Source organism: Cyanidioschyzon merolae, chromosome 17 (genome assembly GCF_000091205.1).
Source record: "Cyanidioschyzon merolae strain 10D DNA, chromosome 17, complete genome".
NCBI classification, from domain to species: Eukaryota; Rhodophyta; class Bangiophyceae; order Cyanidiales; family Cyanidiaceae; genus Cyanidioschyzon; species Cyanidioschyzon merolae.
In genome coordinates, this window is record NC_010143.1 from 439,918 (window position 1) to 455,353 (window position 15,436).

The window sequence follows — 15,436 nt, forward strand, 5'->3', positions numbered from 1 at the left end:
CTCACTCGAGCCATTATCCCGCGTCATGACGAGCGCTCCCCACGATTCACGGAAAGTTGACCCTGGCCAATACCATTGAGCGTAAGCGCCTGGGTCGTACTGAATCGATGAATCAAATCGGACACCCAGGAATGCACGATTCCAGAAGCGATTGCGCGGGTGCGTGCAGTGGCGCGCCAACGACCTCGACTAGAACTTTGGAACGCGTTTTTGCCTATGGTGCTTGCTGCGTGAGTGAAAGCGCATAGAGCGTGCAGAAGCGTTTGCCTGGCGCGTAACAGTTGTCGCTCTATGCCGACGACCCGTGAAGCACACGACGGCAGTTCCGGTTGCACGGAACAGGCTAGTCAGCGCGTAAAACGCTTAAGAGCCGCACTTCGCGAGCACTCGACGGCAATTGATGCAGTGAAGGACACTGTTGATGCACAGAAACTGCAGGAGTTTCTCGATCGGAATGATGAGCTTTCAGTGGACGTCGAGGATGCGGTGGCGCAAGGTCTTCTGTCTGAAGCGTACCTCAAAATCACGCTACTGGAGCGAGCGTTGGTCGCAAAAGTGAAGACTGGGTTGAGGGTGCTCGATTCGGACGCTTTTCTTGAGCGTCTGCGAACAAAGTGGTCAGTTTCTCGGCAGCACGGCGTGCCGACTCGAGACACTTACGCTTCCGGAGTGACACTCGCGGAAAGCATAACCACAGTGCCCGAAACTAGCGAACCCGAGCGCCCGTCAGAACAGGCAGCTGCGAACCTCCGTGACGCCAGCACCGGTGACCTCGTTGTCGATTTGGACGCGCTCGGCAAGCGATTCTATCGGTTTTTTCGAACCGCGCCTGCGCCAACTTTCATGTTTGGACTGGTAAACCTCTCAACCGAGACGGCGTCGAATGTTTCAAGTGTTGAACAAACACCTGTTGTACGCGAACGCGCGGCCCGTGAGCGAACCGTTGTTGCTGCCACCGAACGCGCCGAACAGGTCTCGCTCAATGACGTCCAGGAGCAGGTTCGTACGGACGTTGCAGTGAAGCAGATGTTCGATTTCTTAGAAGAACATGGCCCTATTGAGTTGTACGACCTTGTACTCGATACGAGCAGCTTCGGACGAACGATTGAGAACCTGTTTCACCTTTCGTTTTTGATTCGTGATGGAAGGGTAGAGTTGTGGCGTGAACATGATCAGTATATGGTGAGGCCACTGCATCGCCACGGCCAAAGTCTGGCTCGCACCGGACAGGAACCTGCGCCTGGTACAGCGGGAGCGGAGCTAGTCGCAGGCAAGCAAGCCATCTTCCGATTCGATTGGCAAGATTGGAGTGAACTTTGCATGCAACGACATGGGAAACGAACGCTCCAACCGGGAACGAGCCCGAACCCGAGTCACAGTAGCATCGCTGCATTGTAACTGCGTTCACTATGAAACAAAGCGCAGCGTTTTTGTGATGTGAGATCGATGCGTTTGGCAAGATTCTCCCGGGATACGCGCATCGTCCGGGTAACATCTAATCATTCGCAGATGATAGCGTTTGGCGCTTACGAAGCCCCGCAGCGCATCGACGACTCCGATCCACGTGAGGCACTCGGGTAGCGCGGCAGTGGGGTGCTTGGTGTGCATGTCGCGCTGCAGCAACGCGCAGAGCAGGAAGCATTCCGAGTTTTACCCGATTCTCGCAACAAAAGTCGGTTCTGTTGCGGACCGAGTCGCTCTTGTCAGTGCTGAAACAATGCGGAGCACGCAGTGATTTGTGGGGCTTTGAAACATCAAGATAATTCTTGCCGTTTAGTTAGAGCCGGGGAATCGTATTTTTGGTACAGAAGCGCCCTGCGAGATTCCCTGGCGAGGCTCATCGATTGCCATGTGTTGAGCAGGGCTATGCGATTGGCTTTTGGATTGTTTCACACTACGACAATACAACGTATGTTCGCTCTAGCTCAGAATCTGATCCAAAAAACAGTCATTTTCACGGAGCTGCACCGAGCTTTATGCTAAACTTTTTCGCTCTTCTGGGAACGGTTGCTCACATCCTGCTTGCGATCAGGCCTGCATCTTCTTCGCTTCCGAGGCGTGAAGCAGACAATGCGGCTCATGCGAGAAAGCGCCAGCAATGCAGAGATCAAACATTGGGCCACTGCCTTCAAATAACAGCTTTCCCGGGGTCCGTGGCGGTTTCAGGGCACCGTTTGCTGCACTATGATCCAGCAGAACCACAAAAGAATGCGACTTGTGCGAAGCACACTGACCAGGGCTGAAATCTGTGGCCCCCGCTGGCTTGCACAACCAGCGACTTGCGAACGACTCCGCGGCTCCAGACGCTGAACGCGTACCCGTGGATGACGTGGACGCTGCCAGCACAGCAGGCTACGGCATGCGCGCTGATGTCGGACACTTGTCAAGTAACGTTAGACGGGATGAACACAGCAACTCGTCTTGGTCCGTGCATTGCGGATGCCGTGATAACAATCTGCAGACCAGGCGGCAGGGACGGGCCCTGGTTCGTGTAGGGCGGGGTTATCTTCGACCAAGCATGCTTCCATGACAGCGGGTGCGAGTCAGGCGCCCCTCCAGCGAGACTGCTTTCGGTGTGTCGCGTGTAATGCGTTATCTGATCTGGATCTCAGGTCCAAGACGCTTCGCATTCAGTCGAGGACTGGTATGCTCCATGTACGTAGTATGATCCATATTCTGGTAAAGGAGCAACGAACCGTCTCAGTCTCTTCGTACATGATCATCAGTTTCTGGGATAGATGCTTGTGCTTTTCTGAAGGAGCATTTTATCTGAAAGCTACCAACGATGAGTGTACCGAGTACAAGCGGATGCGACACAGCACAAAAACTCCATGCACCAGCCCATCGTCCATGTATGTTCATTCCTGCAGAACCCTGCTTCTCGATGAAGACGTCAAGATCCGCCGGAGCGATCCGAGCTGCAAGATGCCCATGAACACCATTTGAGCAGAATCAAAACTCCGAGGTATCGTCGCATTTGTCTATTTACCATCAACACAGCCAGTTTCGGTGTGCGCGACAATGGTTTCGCCTCCGCGTTGACGGCTGCTAGCTCTGGCGTAGTGAGTGTGTCTTTTTGGTCTAGATGTTGCCAGGGTACAGGCAGTGAACACTCCACAGGACAGCGTCAGACAGGTTCCCTTTTGCATCTGCGGTACTCAATACGACATGGGACCAATGGGTACCAATGGGTACCAATACGGAGGCGATATACAGCCCAGAGGGCACGGTCAAGTCAAACCGATCGGTCGCGTACGATGATATCAAGCATACTCGGTGAATGGGTACCAATATGGAGGCGAGATACAGCCCAGAGGGCACGGTCAAGTCAAACCGATCGGTCGCGTACGATGATATCAAGCATACTCGGTGAATGGGTACCAATATGGAGGCGAGATACAGCCCAGAGGGCACGGTCAAGTCAAACCGATCGGTTGCGTGCGATGATATCAAGCATACTCGGTGAATGGGTACCAATATGGAGGCGAGATACAGCCCAGAGGGCACGGTCAAGTCAAACCGATCGGTCGCGTACGATGCTATCAAGCATACTGCCTGGCCAGCTCACGCTGTCGCTCTATGACGCGTCGCCACCAGCGCATTTCTGCCGCGGCACTCTTGCAAGGCGGAAAGACGCGAAGCTCATCAACGATGCAAATACAGTTACCCTCATGCCAGTTCACCCGACCAGAGCAATACAGTACGACTCCAGTTTGCAGAGCACTCCGAGTCCCTTGCTTCCAGTCACCCGCGCCTTGGAGCATACCTTCGGGAGAGTTCCAGCACTGAGCCTTCGCGACTCCCGTTCCGTCGTCGATAGCGAGACGTATACAGGCACGCGAAAACTTTATTTCCCTAACGATTCCGAGCAGACACACACGCGTGATATGCAGAAGCGTCAGCGTGAGTTTCCAGGCTGGTACCCACTCATCGGTGCCGTCGTCGCTGGCTTCCGGTGTTAGTCGACTGTCCCAGCGCGGGATTGGTAGTATAGCCAAGTCGCGTACCGGCTCCAGCGCGGGAGCATCCTTTGCAGGCTGTAAAGGCTGCCGGACAGCTTTATAAAGTTGGACAGCGAATACTTCAACCGCGCTGCTTAAAACCGGCAAGTTCCTGTGGTATCCCCAGTTGAGCCGGCGCTCAAACATAACGGCTACAACAGCCGCTATCCCGGTTCGAATCAGAACGCACCTAGTGAACGTCAAGCTCACATAGGCACTTGCGTTTCCGGGTCAAAGTTGAGTTTAGAGTCGAGCGCTCCGTAAGACGACGGCTTTTCGTCGCCGTGTGCGTGGCGACTCGGCGTAACGATGTCGTGCGCTGTACGAAAAGCACGAGCAGCAGCAGCAGCGCTCACGCCCGACACTCTCAGCGGTGGTAAGGCGAAGCGGTTCTGTTTATGCGTTGCTTCCGCACCGGCGTTGCAGATGACGTTGCGTACGCTCACTGCAGGCACTCGGCACACGATAGACAGTACGACTTGAACAGTATCTCCCATACGGAGCACTTGTGGTACCGGGTGGAGCTTGAAAGTAGAGTGGAAAATGATAGACGTTCTCCAATATGCCGGTTTCCTATCCTGCACAACCGGAGATCTCTGGTCAGCGTAAACCCACTGTCGATCGAAGTACTCCATTCGAGGGCCGCATCTTGGCGGATGGACGCACCAGATGTTTTGGCATCCGCCAGATACACCACTGCAGCAAACGAACAGCGTGTAGGGACATGACTGCATCGGCAAGCGCTTTCATGTTCCATGGAATTCAGTCCAGAGATCCTCTACGCACCAACATCCTTACCAGTCCAACGAGCTTTGCAGCGCAGAGCATACCGCAGGTGCGTGATCGGCAGTCGTTTGCGCCCCAGCAAATATCCAACGGCAGCTGGACGGCTCGACGGTGCCTCTGGCGGTCGCAAATCGACGCCTGGGCAAAGCGACACAAACCCCATCACACAACCGTATAGGGCGTCAAAAAGCTACACAAAAAATGCATCTGCGAGCAGGTCCAGCAGCGCAACGTCACCGCGGATGGCAAGCGGCGATCAGCGCATGAGGCAGGCGCGCTACGCACACCCACTGTCGCGTGACCTGCTCGAGAAGCGCAACGCAGTGGAGACGCTGCACGCGGAGCACGGACCCGTCGATCCCTCAGATCCGTGGAACGCTGCGCCTAGGGAGCTTCACGCAGAGCCGCCACAACCTCCCGATTCTTTCTCTTCGATAGAAAGGTCATTCAGACCAGGAATCAGTAACGATGCGATGGATATCGCATATGCGTGATCAGAGCCGCCACAACCTCCCGATTCTTTCTCTTCGATAGAAAGGTCATTCAGACCAGGAATCAGTAACGATGCGATGGATATCGCATATGCGTGATCAGAGCCGCCACAACCTCCCGATTCTTTCTCTTCGATAGAAAGGTCATTCAGACCAGGAATCAGTAACGATGCGATGGATATCGCATATGCGTGATCAGAGCCGCCACAACCTCCCGATTCTTTCTCTTCGATAGAAAGGTCATTCAGACCAGGAATCAGTAACGATGCGATGGATATCGCATATGCGTGATCCGCGTTGCAATACGTATGCGAGCGGCAGCTCCCGAGGCAGTGCGCTGCGAATCGCAAGCCGCGCGCTGCCCTGCAGCGATGCGCGCGAAAAATCGCCTCCAGGAACGGCGCGCGCCGCGGCGTCGATCGCGCATCGCATTGGGTGCTGCTTGCGGCACGAGACGGTGCTTTCGGCTGCTGCAAGTGTCGTACGTACCTCATATGGATGTGAGCGGGAACGGGTTATTGATGCCTCGTAACCTGCAAGTTCGTCGTAGCGACGGTAGGGTGTTGTCTGTACGTATCCGCGAGGCATCATTGGGTGAAGAAGCGAACCTGCACTTCGGTAAGCTAGAGGCTGCAGTCGCTTGCCCGGTGGCAGGTGTTCATGAGGCGTCCAGCTGGACACGTGAGCCAGTATGCAGAACAAATCGGCAGTCGAGCAACAATGTCGACCACGAGGTGTCACAATCTGGGCTGAGCCTGGCTGATAAAGCTGCTACAGTCAACGGGATGCTCTGGTCAGACGCGCATGCTCCCAAAGCGTATACCGAGTTGCTCGGCGATGATCGAATGCACCGGGAGTTGTTGCGCTGGCTGGTCAGCTGGTCGCAGTATCGGGACGTACGCAGCACCTCGGGAGCATCCTTTCGGAACGGGACCGGTGCTTGTCGTCGGTTCACCGCGCCGTTGACACCCTTAGCGGTGTTGGCCGGTCCGCCCGCATCCTGCAAAACGGCGTGTGTGCGTGTTCTCGCTGAGCGGGCTGGTCTGGAAATGTGGGAGCCCCATATGCTGTTTAGAGACGGGTTGAACTGTGCAGAAAATCGATTTGCAGAGGTACTCGGGAGTGCTTCGCTACGAACAGGGCGACCAAGGCTGGTAGTTGTCGACGAGGGCGTTTTACCCGCAGAAGCCTTTGCCTCTCTGAAACGAAGCGCCGGGAACGCTTCCGCCAACACCATCCACTGGTCGGATGTTCTTGTTCGCGTAGCGCTCACGTTGAAAAGCGTACCTGTTCTCTTCGTTCTCGACGATGCTCACTGCCGTGAGGCCCGCATCCTCCGTGCGCAGGGAGCTGTCATTTTCACTTGCAGCCGCCCCGGTTTGCAGCCGCTCAAGAGACGTCTAGAGCAGGTTACGCGTCACTGTGGCTTGAAATTCGCCGAATCCGCCTTTCTTGAGCATCTTGCACTGGCACTTAACTGCGATATTCGAGCATGCCTGAACCAACTCCAGCTTATTGGTGCCTGTCAATGGTCTGATGGCCTGTGGTCCACCATTGGCCTGCGTGATGCACCGGGGCCTCTGCGAGAGCAATGCTCGCAAATATTCCGGGTGAGCGCGCGTCCAGCGTCCTATATGGTTCAGACGGGAGCCGGTGGCGTTCGTAACCGAGCGACCGGAACTGCGTCCGACGATTCTGAACGGGATATTCCGCACCGACCAGCGTTCGGGGCATCTCAGAGCCCAGATCTCTGGAAACGACAGCATTTTCTCAGCGGTGAAATTCGCGATTATCTCGACATGTGTTTCGAGAACTATCTGGCGGTGGTGCCCTTCGATCCGCTGATGCGTCGCTGCAGCGCTGCAGTCGACTGGCACAGTTGTATCGATTCGATGATCCACAACGAGCTGGTGGACTCGATGGTGCTGGAAACGCTCGGCCTTGCTGCCCTGCAATCGTACCGTTACCATTGCGGGCGATCGACTGCACCCGTACCACACTCGCTCAAACTGGCCCGTTTCGGGTGCCTCGACGCCAACTCCCCGATGCATACGCGAAACCGCGACATCATAGAGCGATATCGACAGGCGCTTATCGAAGATTCAAGCAACGCTTCTGTACGGCAAGCATATGCGCTATCTCTGCGGCGCGAGGGCGTTCTCGTTTTCATACCGTTGCTTGTTGTCACGATGCAAGCGATCGTGGAAGCGACAGTCGCGGAAAAAGGCGCACGGCGCGCGGAGCTGCTCCGGCACCTAGGAAAGCAACTGTCGAGCTACGCGCTACGTTGGGCGGCGGATGACGATTCGCAGGCCAACATTGCACCAGAAGCGCCATCAGGTGCTCGCCGGTGGAATGCTCTTCCGCTTGAACCAGCGATCGCTGACCTATGCATCATGCAAAGCGCTTCGTATCCGGAATGCAAACGGGAAGGCGTGCGAGCGCTTCAACGACAGTTCGGCGTGCTACTCAGGAACTGCGCTGGGCAACGGGTGCGGTCCGCTCGGAACGTCGCACTGCGCGGAAACGCACTCCACCACCACGCTGCGCATCCTCTGAGTTTACCGGTGAAACGCGACGCTAGGATATCGGAGCTTCGATCGCATTCAGATGGCATCCAGTGCATCGTCCGTTACCAGTATCGCGAAGGGCACACGAACGCGGTCTTGCGTCCGTGTCTGATCGAGGATTTGCTATAACACCAGAAAAGTCCAGATGTTTTTCCAATACGTATGATTTGTAGCTGGTTCGTCGCTCTCACAAAATGTATGCAAACGTGATGGGGCATCCAGTACGCGTCGTTGCTTTCCCTGGCACATATGTCGGCGACGCTTGCTTGCTCTGTGTGTGGCGGAGCACAGTTCCCGATAGAATCCAAGCAGCGTTGCCACCCTCGGAGGGATACATTTCAACAGGTCGCTTTGGGCGGATCCTTTTTCCCAGCGGGTTCTTTGGAGCTGCCGCTCTCGATGCAGCTTCGTGCTGCTGAGCTAAATAAATATTTTCGGATGCCTGATCCCTAATCCAAGTGAGCATGAGCGCGTGCGGCGTCATCGAGCGCATCACTTTGCAGCGCTGGTTACACAATGGTGAGGATCCCGCTCTTCGCGTTCCAAATGGGTAACCACAGGGTCTTGGTTTGACCCGGACGACGTCCTTCTCTGTGCCAGTCGAGCATTGCATCAAATCACTGTGACTGGCGCCGCCACCGCCACCAGAGACTCAACCTCGTTGATCCCCCTGTAAATCCCAATTCGTTCTGCACCAGGATCCGATACGCTCCGAGGTACTTGGTTGGTGCAATGGGTCTCTAGTGGAAACATCGCAGGCGCATCTGAGAAAACTGTTCAGTGCCTGATACCCGGGATGGTGCCCCGCGTAACCCAGCAACAAGTGATGGATGCACACACGTGCGTTACACGGCTATCATTGGCCATACTTGGCTTAGGCGAGCGACCATCAGCGCCCATCTGCCACAGGATCATTTGGTTCGTCAGGCATTTTCATTCATGGTTCAAGTTTTCTCGCGAACCGCTTACATCGAACGGTTTCTAACAAGGCGTCCGTTCGGCAACGTCTAGAGAAAAAATCCGGGCCCATCCGATGCCCAGCATACCAAACGTGTGCAAACAGGTGCGCTGCTGCAGAAATACACACAACGGATGCGTTCGCTTCCGAACTTGCTTCCCGCAGGCTGCACGTCAACGCTGTATGATTGATCGAGTTACCAGAGCAACGCTCTAGGCTGCTTCCGCAATGTGTTCTTCGTCACGGGCTGGCGTCGCTAGCTCGGCTCGTGCATCTGCATTCGTCAGCGAGTTGGACGGTCCCGCGGGAGTGCGCATCTTCCCCGTGACACAAGCGGTTTCCTTGGCCTCAATATTGGCTACTCGTTCAAGATGCAGCGCCGAATCTCGCGCCAAACTTCTCGAGGTGGGTGCGGACTGCTCGGGTGAGGCGTTTCTTTCACGCGATGGATGCCTCATTTCCTGTGCAGGGCCTGATAGTCGCGTATCGGGCGTTAACTCGCGCTCATCTTGTGCTGCAAGTCGATTCGTCACGAGCGGTTGCTGCAATACACGATTCATTGTGAACGCTGCTAACTCCTGCTCTTGATAGAGCTCCAACAGGGCGCGCTGGGCGTTGGCTTCGACGTCTGGGGTGACCTCACCCTGCAACGCCTGTTCGATGCTCCTCGCGTGCTCGGCTGCTTCTTGTGTCTCCAGCAGCAAGTCCTCTACACTATGCAAATCGATATGCTCGTTAAGCCTCTTCACAAGCGCCGTGCTTTTCTGGATCTGCAATAGTGTCTGTTGCTCCAACTCTGCCGTTTCGATAAGAAGCAGCATCTCTTCGAGACGACTGAGGCACGTTTCCGCGTTTAGAACTGCTCGCTCTTGTACTTTCATTCGACGTAGCACCAACAGTGCTCGTTCACGGCGGCCTGTAGCGATCAGCGTTCGTGCAACGTCAAGCTCCCGAGCTGCGGCCTCTTCGTAGCGGTTACGCAGTTTCGTGACGCGATCACGGGTAGCCTTGATAGCCAGAATCACCTCGTCTCGCTCAGTGATCTCTACCTGGTTCTCTGGGCGCCGGACGTCTTTACGTCTGGCTCGTTTCCTGGGTATGACAGCATCAGCAACCGCTCTGTCGCTGACAATGCAGTTTCCCATGGAAAGCTCAACAGCGACAGCGTAATCAATAGCACCATCGCCATCGTCATCCGAAATCTGCCGTTCTTGTGCTGGCGGTACGCGCTGCCGCGTTCGGGTTCCCGCGGCTCTGACGGCAAGCGTTCCCTCCGGTCGTGTTGCTTGCATAGGTTCGAGCACCCGTCAAACGTATGCGTACAGTTCGGGAACTGAAACGAATGTTCGTGCTTCAACTTCATCAGACGTTGCGCTGCTTCCTGGATGGGCTTGTCCCGAAATTTCTCGTCGTTTTTGAGTTCCCACGTGCTGATGCGCAGCGATGCATTCTCGGAGGCTGAGCAGGTCAATGGACCAGTTCTTCAGGAGCATGGGCGTCACACGCGGGGACTGATGAAACGGGAACTCTTTATCGCATGGAGGGTCCTCTGGTTTCTAATACGCCGGGCGTCGCGACAGCATTGGCAGAAGCGTTGCGAATCCTGCGGACTCGAAAGTCTGAATGAGGCCGTGCGAGCGCTGATCTGTGCTGGCTCCTGTCATACAGCGGCAAAGCGTCGAAGGCGCAACGCTGAAATGACGACCAGGTATCGTCCAACTAGGTGCGAGTTCGTTAGCATTGCTGCTCCACTTCAATTGTCGAATCTATAAATCTAAAGAAAAGCTCGAAAAACATCGTAAGGAAAGAACAGGATGAGCACCGATGTGTTCCATGATCATGTGGTACGACTTGTATACCTGATTAGAGACGACTGTCCGACATGCGATCCAGCAGCGTCTGTTTTTGGGCGCCGCGCAGACGCCGCTGACGAGCAAGCGCTCCAGGCGCTAACGAGTAATCCGTCATTTCGTGCGCGTTCATGCCTCAAACCAGCGTTACCGATCTTCAGTCCCAGTGTACATTTGCTTTTGCAAACTCGCAGTTACGACGAGCAAGCGCTCCAGGCGCTAACGAGTAATCCGTCATTTCGTGCGCGTTCATGCCTCAAACCAGCGTTACCGATCTTCAGTCCCAGTGTACATTTGCTTTTGCAAACTCGCAGTTACGACGAGCCTACTGCGAAAGCGATGTGGCCTCTGGTTGCTCGCCCTGCATGGAAACGCACCTTCGATTTTCTCGCCATGTGACGTTCGATCAGCTCACCACACACCGTATCGCGCATCCGACTACGCTCTATAGTCTTCTTCTGTACTGGTTTCAGCGCACGCCCGTACTCGTGGTTCGAGTACGTCGTACTGAATTCATGGATGGGAATCGTGCAGCACCGAAACCTGCACGCGTTGGACGCGCTCGTCGAAATGGGCAGCGGCGCAGTATTTGCGAGTTTCAGCCTGTCCCGTGCCAAGGGCTGCTGCAAAATGACGCAAATTTTTGAGCTACTCCTTTTCCAGCTCGTTGAATAGCAAGGCGAATGTCCGCCTCGTGCCTCCCTACATCCGAAACATTACGAGGCTCTGGCGCGGTCGGATATACTCTTGCCAAAAGTCGTCGAAACGAACAATTTGGACGCTCATTTACTCACTGAATGCAGCGTACCATACCAATCGTTGCTTCTCGATACAGTGACGAGAGCGTCGAGATCGGTCCTGCCGTCGTCATGCCACTTGTTGATATGCTTCCTCACGACCACTGGGCCCGAACTTAGATAATATCGAGGCTCAGAAAAAAAGTCAGGCCGTGGTGCATCTTCAGTACCGCCCGTCGGTTGTTCCACAAAGGTTTGACCGAGGAATTCTGGGGGCATGTGAGCGCCTGGTAGCACCTCGCCCCGAACTCCGACAATCATCTCACTGACGTTGTACGTCAAGGCAAGTGGGGCCGAACAAGACCTTCCCGAAAAAGAAGCTGCAGAGTCCTTCATGGCTTCCCGCATCTCACAGTTTTGTAAGATTCTTCCCGTAGATGCGTTTTCGTACGGAGCTCTTGCCAATGATTTCACGCAGATCCTTTCACACAGGCCGTTTTGCGTTCACGTACTTTCTCGTCCTCTTTCTGAGCGGATCTTTCTCTTCTTTCTTCTGTGGTTTCTTCACTGTCTCGTTTGCATGATGGAAGGGCACGGGTGCCGTCGCTTAGCTCTATGTCCGTTTCTCCCTTGGGTCCTAGACGCACTGGATGGATGTTGCGACGGATCTTGGCTTTCTCTATCTTTGTATCCACTATACTTCGAGCATCTTTTCGCCAACAACCCCGATGCAAGCACGTCTGCGAACCGAAATGCGCCTTTCCATTCTCTTCTGCTATCGAGCACATACGCAACGCCGTTGCTCACGGCTAGTGAGGCTAATGAACGGCTTTCCAGAGAAAAATTCGTCTACGAACGGTGTCACGGATGCGAATGAATCGTCTATGGATGCGAAAGCTTACAAACGGCGTTTGACAGCATAGAAGCTGCTTCCGATTTGATACAACCAAGGAGAATAGGCTGCCACAAAGTGCAGATTAACGCCATCACCGGCTGTGCGCTCTCTGGCCAGTTTTCGGGATGCAAAGCGACGTAGTCTACGAGCCGGACAGAAGACCACCGGAAGAAGAACCCGCAATGCGCTCCGATGAAGGAAGAGGCGTCAAACGATCCCGTCTGTTTGGGGATGATTCGGTGAGCAAACGACAGCATCGCCGCTCGGGCTGATGTCGCTTTCATTCCCGCTTGTCTTTTCTTTACGAAGAGCGGTGTGCCGCTACTCTAGGACCCCAACACAGGTCTACCATTTCTCCGGAATGAAGTCAGGTCGACTAAAACGAACATCCGTGCCACGTGTCGTCAGCGTTCGTGTTCCAGTACGAATTCGCTGGAGTGCGCTTCGTCAGCGTGCGATGCGCTCCCGAAGAAGCGCGCGTCGTTCTTCGCCTATCTGCATCGCTTCACCACTGTTCGTTATCAAGGGTATGGAAACGTTGCATGCATGCTGTGGGTTTTTGGTAGTATTTCATAGAGAACGGATGCAGTGGCATTGCCTGGCGAGGAAACTGTTGTATATATTGATTCTGATGAGTTCGAGTTCGATTGCTTGACGCTGAGCATATCGCCTAAGCGAACGTTCCTTCATCAACTTGCTGAAAGTTCAGTAGCTGATTCGTAAGAGGATGACCTGTTTCCGCAATCAAGCAGCAACAGCATAAAATCTTTCCACATTCTCACTCCATTCCGAAGGATACAGTTATTTTGTTGCATACCTGCGAAGAAATAAACCAGGACAAAAAGTATATTCTGGTTGAGGTATTCTGGTACCACCGATTATGAGCGTAACGGTAGCGGCAGCGCGTCCGTGGGCATCGCCGCTGTCGCTCTTCGAACCGACGCCCTTTGTGGTTCGGCACTGCCGTTCTGTCTCCGTGCAGCGACCGCACCGGCGCTACAGGCGCTATTGCTGCCGGTTTCGGCAGGCTCGGCACACGATAGGGCGTATGAAACGACCAGAATATCCGAGATGAAGTATAGGTCATGTAACCTGAGAGTAGGAGGTTGATGGCTACCTCACCGCACACTGAAAGAAAAACACACACAAAGAAAATAAGAAACGAAAAATGCGCATAATCGGAGAACGCTGGCCTATGGAAACGTTTTGTCCATGAAAAGAAAATGTGCCGCTGTCGCTGCGATCGGGTTGAAGGGCAGCGCGCCGGCGGCGGCGGCGGCAGCGCCAGCGACCCTAGACACTAGTCATAACCTCGCCGCTGCTGACATCATTCTATTGCCGCTGCGGCCTTTCAGAGCTTTTTGATGGGCAAGCTCTACCTTCTTTTCGAGGCAGCGTCGGGATATGCGATCTTTCGAGTGGTGGAGGCTGAAGACGTAGCATCTGGTACGACTGCGGTACAGTCCTCGTGGGGAGACTTCCACCGCTTTGCGAGCATCGTCAAGTTGCGAGCCTTCGAGCCGTACGTCTCAGCGGACCAGGCACTTGAGGACGTGAGTGCCGTGTCGGAAAATCGAGTGACGCCTTTCCTACTTGAGTTCGTTCGCGGTTATTTTGGCTCGAAAAGATGTCTTCTGGGAGTCTCGGAACCGCGGTTTGGCGCAGCGCTCCAGGAACAACTGGGAAAGAAGCACGTGAGAGTTGTTGCGGACGAACACATCCAGGAGCTTTTGCGAAACATCCGGCAGCACTTCGAGAAGTTTCTCAGTGCGGAGGTCTCGAGCGAGGAGCTCTCGAAAGCACAGCTCGGTCTGGCTCACGCGTTATCCCGTTCGCGCATCCAGTTCAATCCGCAGCGCAATGATCACGCCGTCGTCCAAGCGATTCATCTTATCGACCAGCTTGACAAGGATATCAATACTTTTGGGATGCGTGTCCGCGAGTGGTACTCCTGGCACTTCCCTGAACTTGCGAAGCTCGTGAGCGATATCGTTCTCTACTGCCGTTTGGTGTGTGCTCTGGGCATGCGCTCCGAAATGACGACGAAGCAGGAGGAGGACGTGAATAGCCTGCTCCATGGCGATGAGGAGCTCACGCAGCGGATTCTTCGTGCAGCCCGCTCCTCAATGGGAACGGAAATCAGCCCTCTGGACATCATTCAGATCCGTTTGTTTGCGCAGAGAGTGATTCAAATGGCAACCTATCGGGACCATCTGCAGGGCTATCTTGGTCAGCGCTTATCGCTGATTGCACCGAGTTTGCGGGCGTTGCTCGGTGATCACGTCGCAGCGCGACTCATTGCGCATGCTGGCTCTCTGGTGAACCTAGCAAAGTATCCTGCATCAACTGTGCAGATCCTTGGCGCAGAAAAGGCGCTTTTCCGGGCTCTAAAGCAAGCACGGGGAAAGCGGCTCGCGCGAACGCCCAAGTATGGGTTACTCTTCAATTCGACATTCATTGCCAAGGCAAAGCAACGAGCCAAAGGTCGCATTTCGCGTTACCTGGCGAATAAAGTGAGCTTGGCAAGCCGCATCGACTGCTTCCGCTCCGATAGAATCGGCGACACATTCGGTCGCAAGTTGCGAGAGCAGGTCGAGGAGCGGCTCCAGTTCTATGAAAAAGGCTTGCGACCTCGGCGCAATGCGGCCGTAATGACTGAGGCCATGAACGAGGCGCTTGCCACCAGCGCCATGGATGACATGCGTGGAAGCGATATCGAGGAAACTCCGAGACCTGCAGCCGCTGGCCTACGCGCTGATCGGCTGGAAAATTCTTTGCTTGTTTTTGGCTCGGCAACCAATGCGGATGCAGAAGGCGTACCGGAATCTGCGGCCCCGGAGACGCCAGCCCATGACGTCATGATGCGGAAACGAAGCCACGATGACACATCGTTCGTTGATGCGGGTGACGCCCATTTGACGACACTGGGAGCCCAGGATAGTTCTCGAGAAGCAATTCCTCGTGAAGCCCCGCGGAAGAAGAAGAAACAAGACAAACATCGCGCCGAGGCGGTGCACGAAACCGTGTGACCAAGCAGGCGCAAGGATACTATCTAAATGCTCTGGGCACCGTTTGCCACTCACTGGTTAGAATGACGGTGCCGTATCCGTGCTACAGGTGCAGAAGATATCGGTAGAGGGAGAGCGAA

The 15,436-nt window shown here is 54.9% G+C and overlaps 5 protein-coding genes across 5 annotated transcripts; 3 read left to right on the forward strand and 2 right to left on the reverse strand.

Moving 5' to 3' along the window:
- Positions 1 to 291: 291 nt before the first annotated feature.
- CYME_CMQ181C (hypothetical protein, conserved) lies at positions 292 to 1,398 on the forward strand (the record flags this gene model as incomplete). Its single annotated transcript, XM_005538060.1, has 1 exon — positions 292 to 1,398. The coding sequence occupies one exon, from the start codon at positions 292 to 294 to the stop codon at positions 1,396 to 1,398; it is 1,107 nt and encodes a 368-aa protein (XP_005538117.1).
- A 2,144-nt stretch (positions 1,399 to 3,542) lies between these two features.
- CYME_CMQ182C (hypothetical protein) lies at positions 3,543 to 4,148 on the reverse strand (the record flags this gene model as incomplete). Its single annotated transcript, XM_005538061.1, has 1 exon — positions 3,543 to 4,148. The coding sequence occupies one exon, from the start codon at positions 4,146 to 4,148 to the stop codon at positions 3,543 to 3,545; it is 606 nt and encodes a 201-aa protein (XP_005538118.1).
- Positions 4,149 to 5,772: 1,624 nt separating this feature from the next.
- CYME_CMQ183C (similar to replication factor C) lies at positions 5,773 to 7,977 on the forward strand (the record flags this gene model as incomplete). The annotated part of the gene is made up of 1 exon (XM_005538062.1): positions 5,773 to 7,977. The coding sequence occupies one exon, from the start codon at positions 5,773 to 5,775 to the stop codon at positions 7,975 to 7,977; it is 2,205 nt and encodes a 734-aa protein (XP_005538119.1).
- A 1,041-nt stretch (positions 7,978 to 9,018) lies between these two features.
- On the reverse strand, positions 9,019 to 9,951 carry CYME_CMQ184C (similar to vacuolar sorting protein VPS20; the record flags this gene model as incomplete). The annotated part of the gene is made up of 1 exon (XM_005538063.1): positions 9,019 to 9,951. The coding sequence occupies one exon, from the start codon at positions 9,949 to 9,951 to the stop codon at positions 9,019 to 9,021; it is 933 nt and encodes a 310-aa protein (XP_005538120.1).
- Positions 9,952 to 13,652: 3,701 nt separating this feature from the next.
- CYME_CMQ185C (box C/D snoRNP component Nop56) lies at positions 13,653 to 15,317 on the forward strand (the record flags this gene model as incomplete). The annotated part of the gene is made up of 1 exon (XM_005538064.1): positions 13,653 to 15,317. The coding sequence occupies one exon, from the start codon at positions 13,653 to 13,655 to the stop codon at positions 15,315 to 15,317; it is 1,665 nt and encodes a 554-aa protein (XP_005538121.1).
- Positions 15,318 to 15,436: the final 119 nt, after the last annotated feature.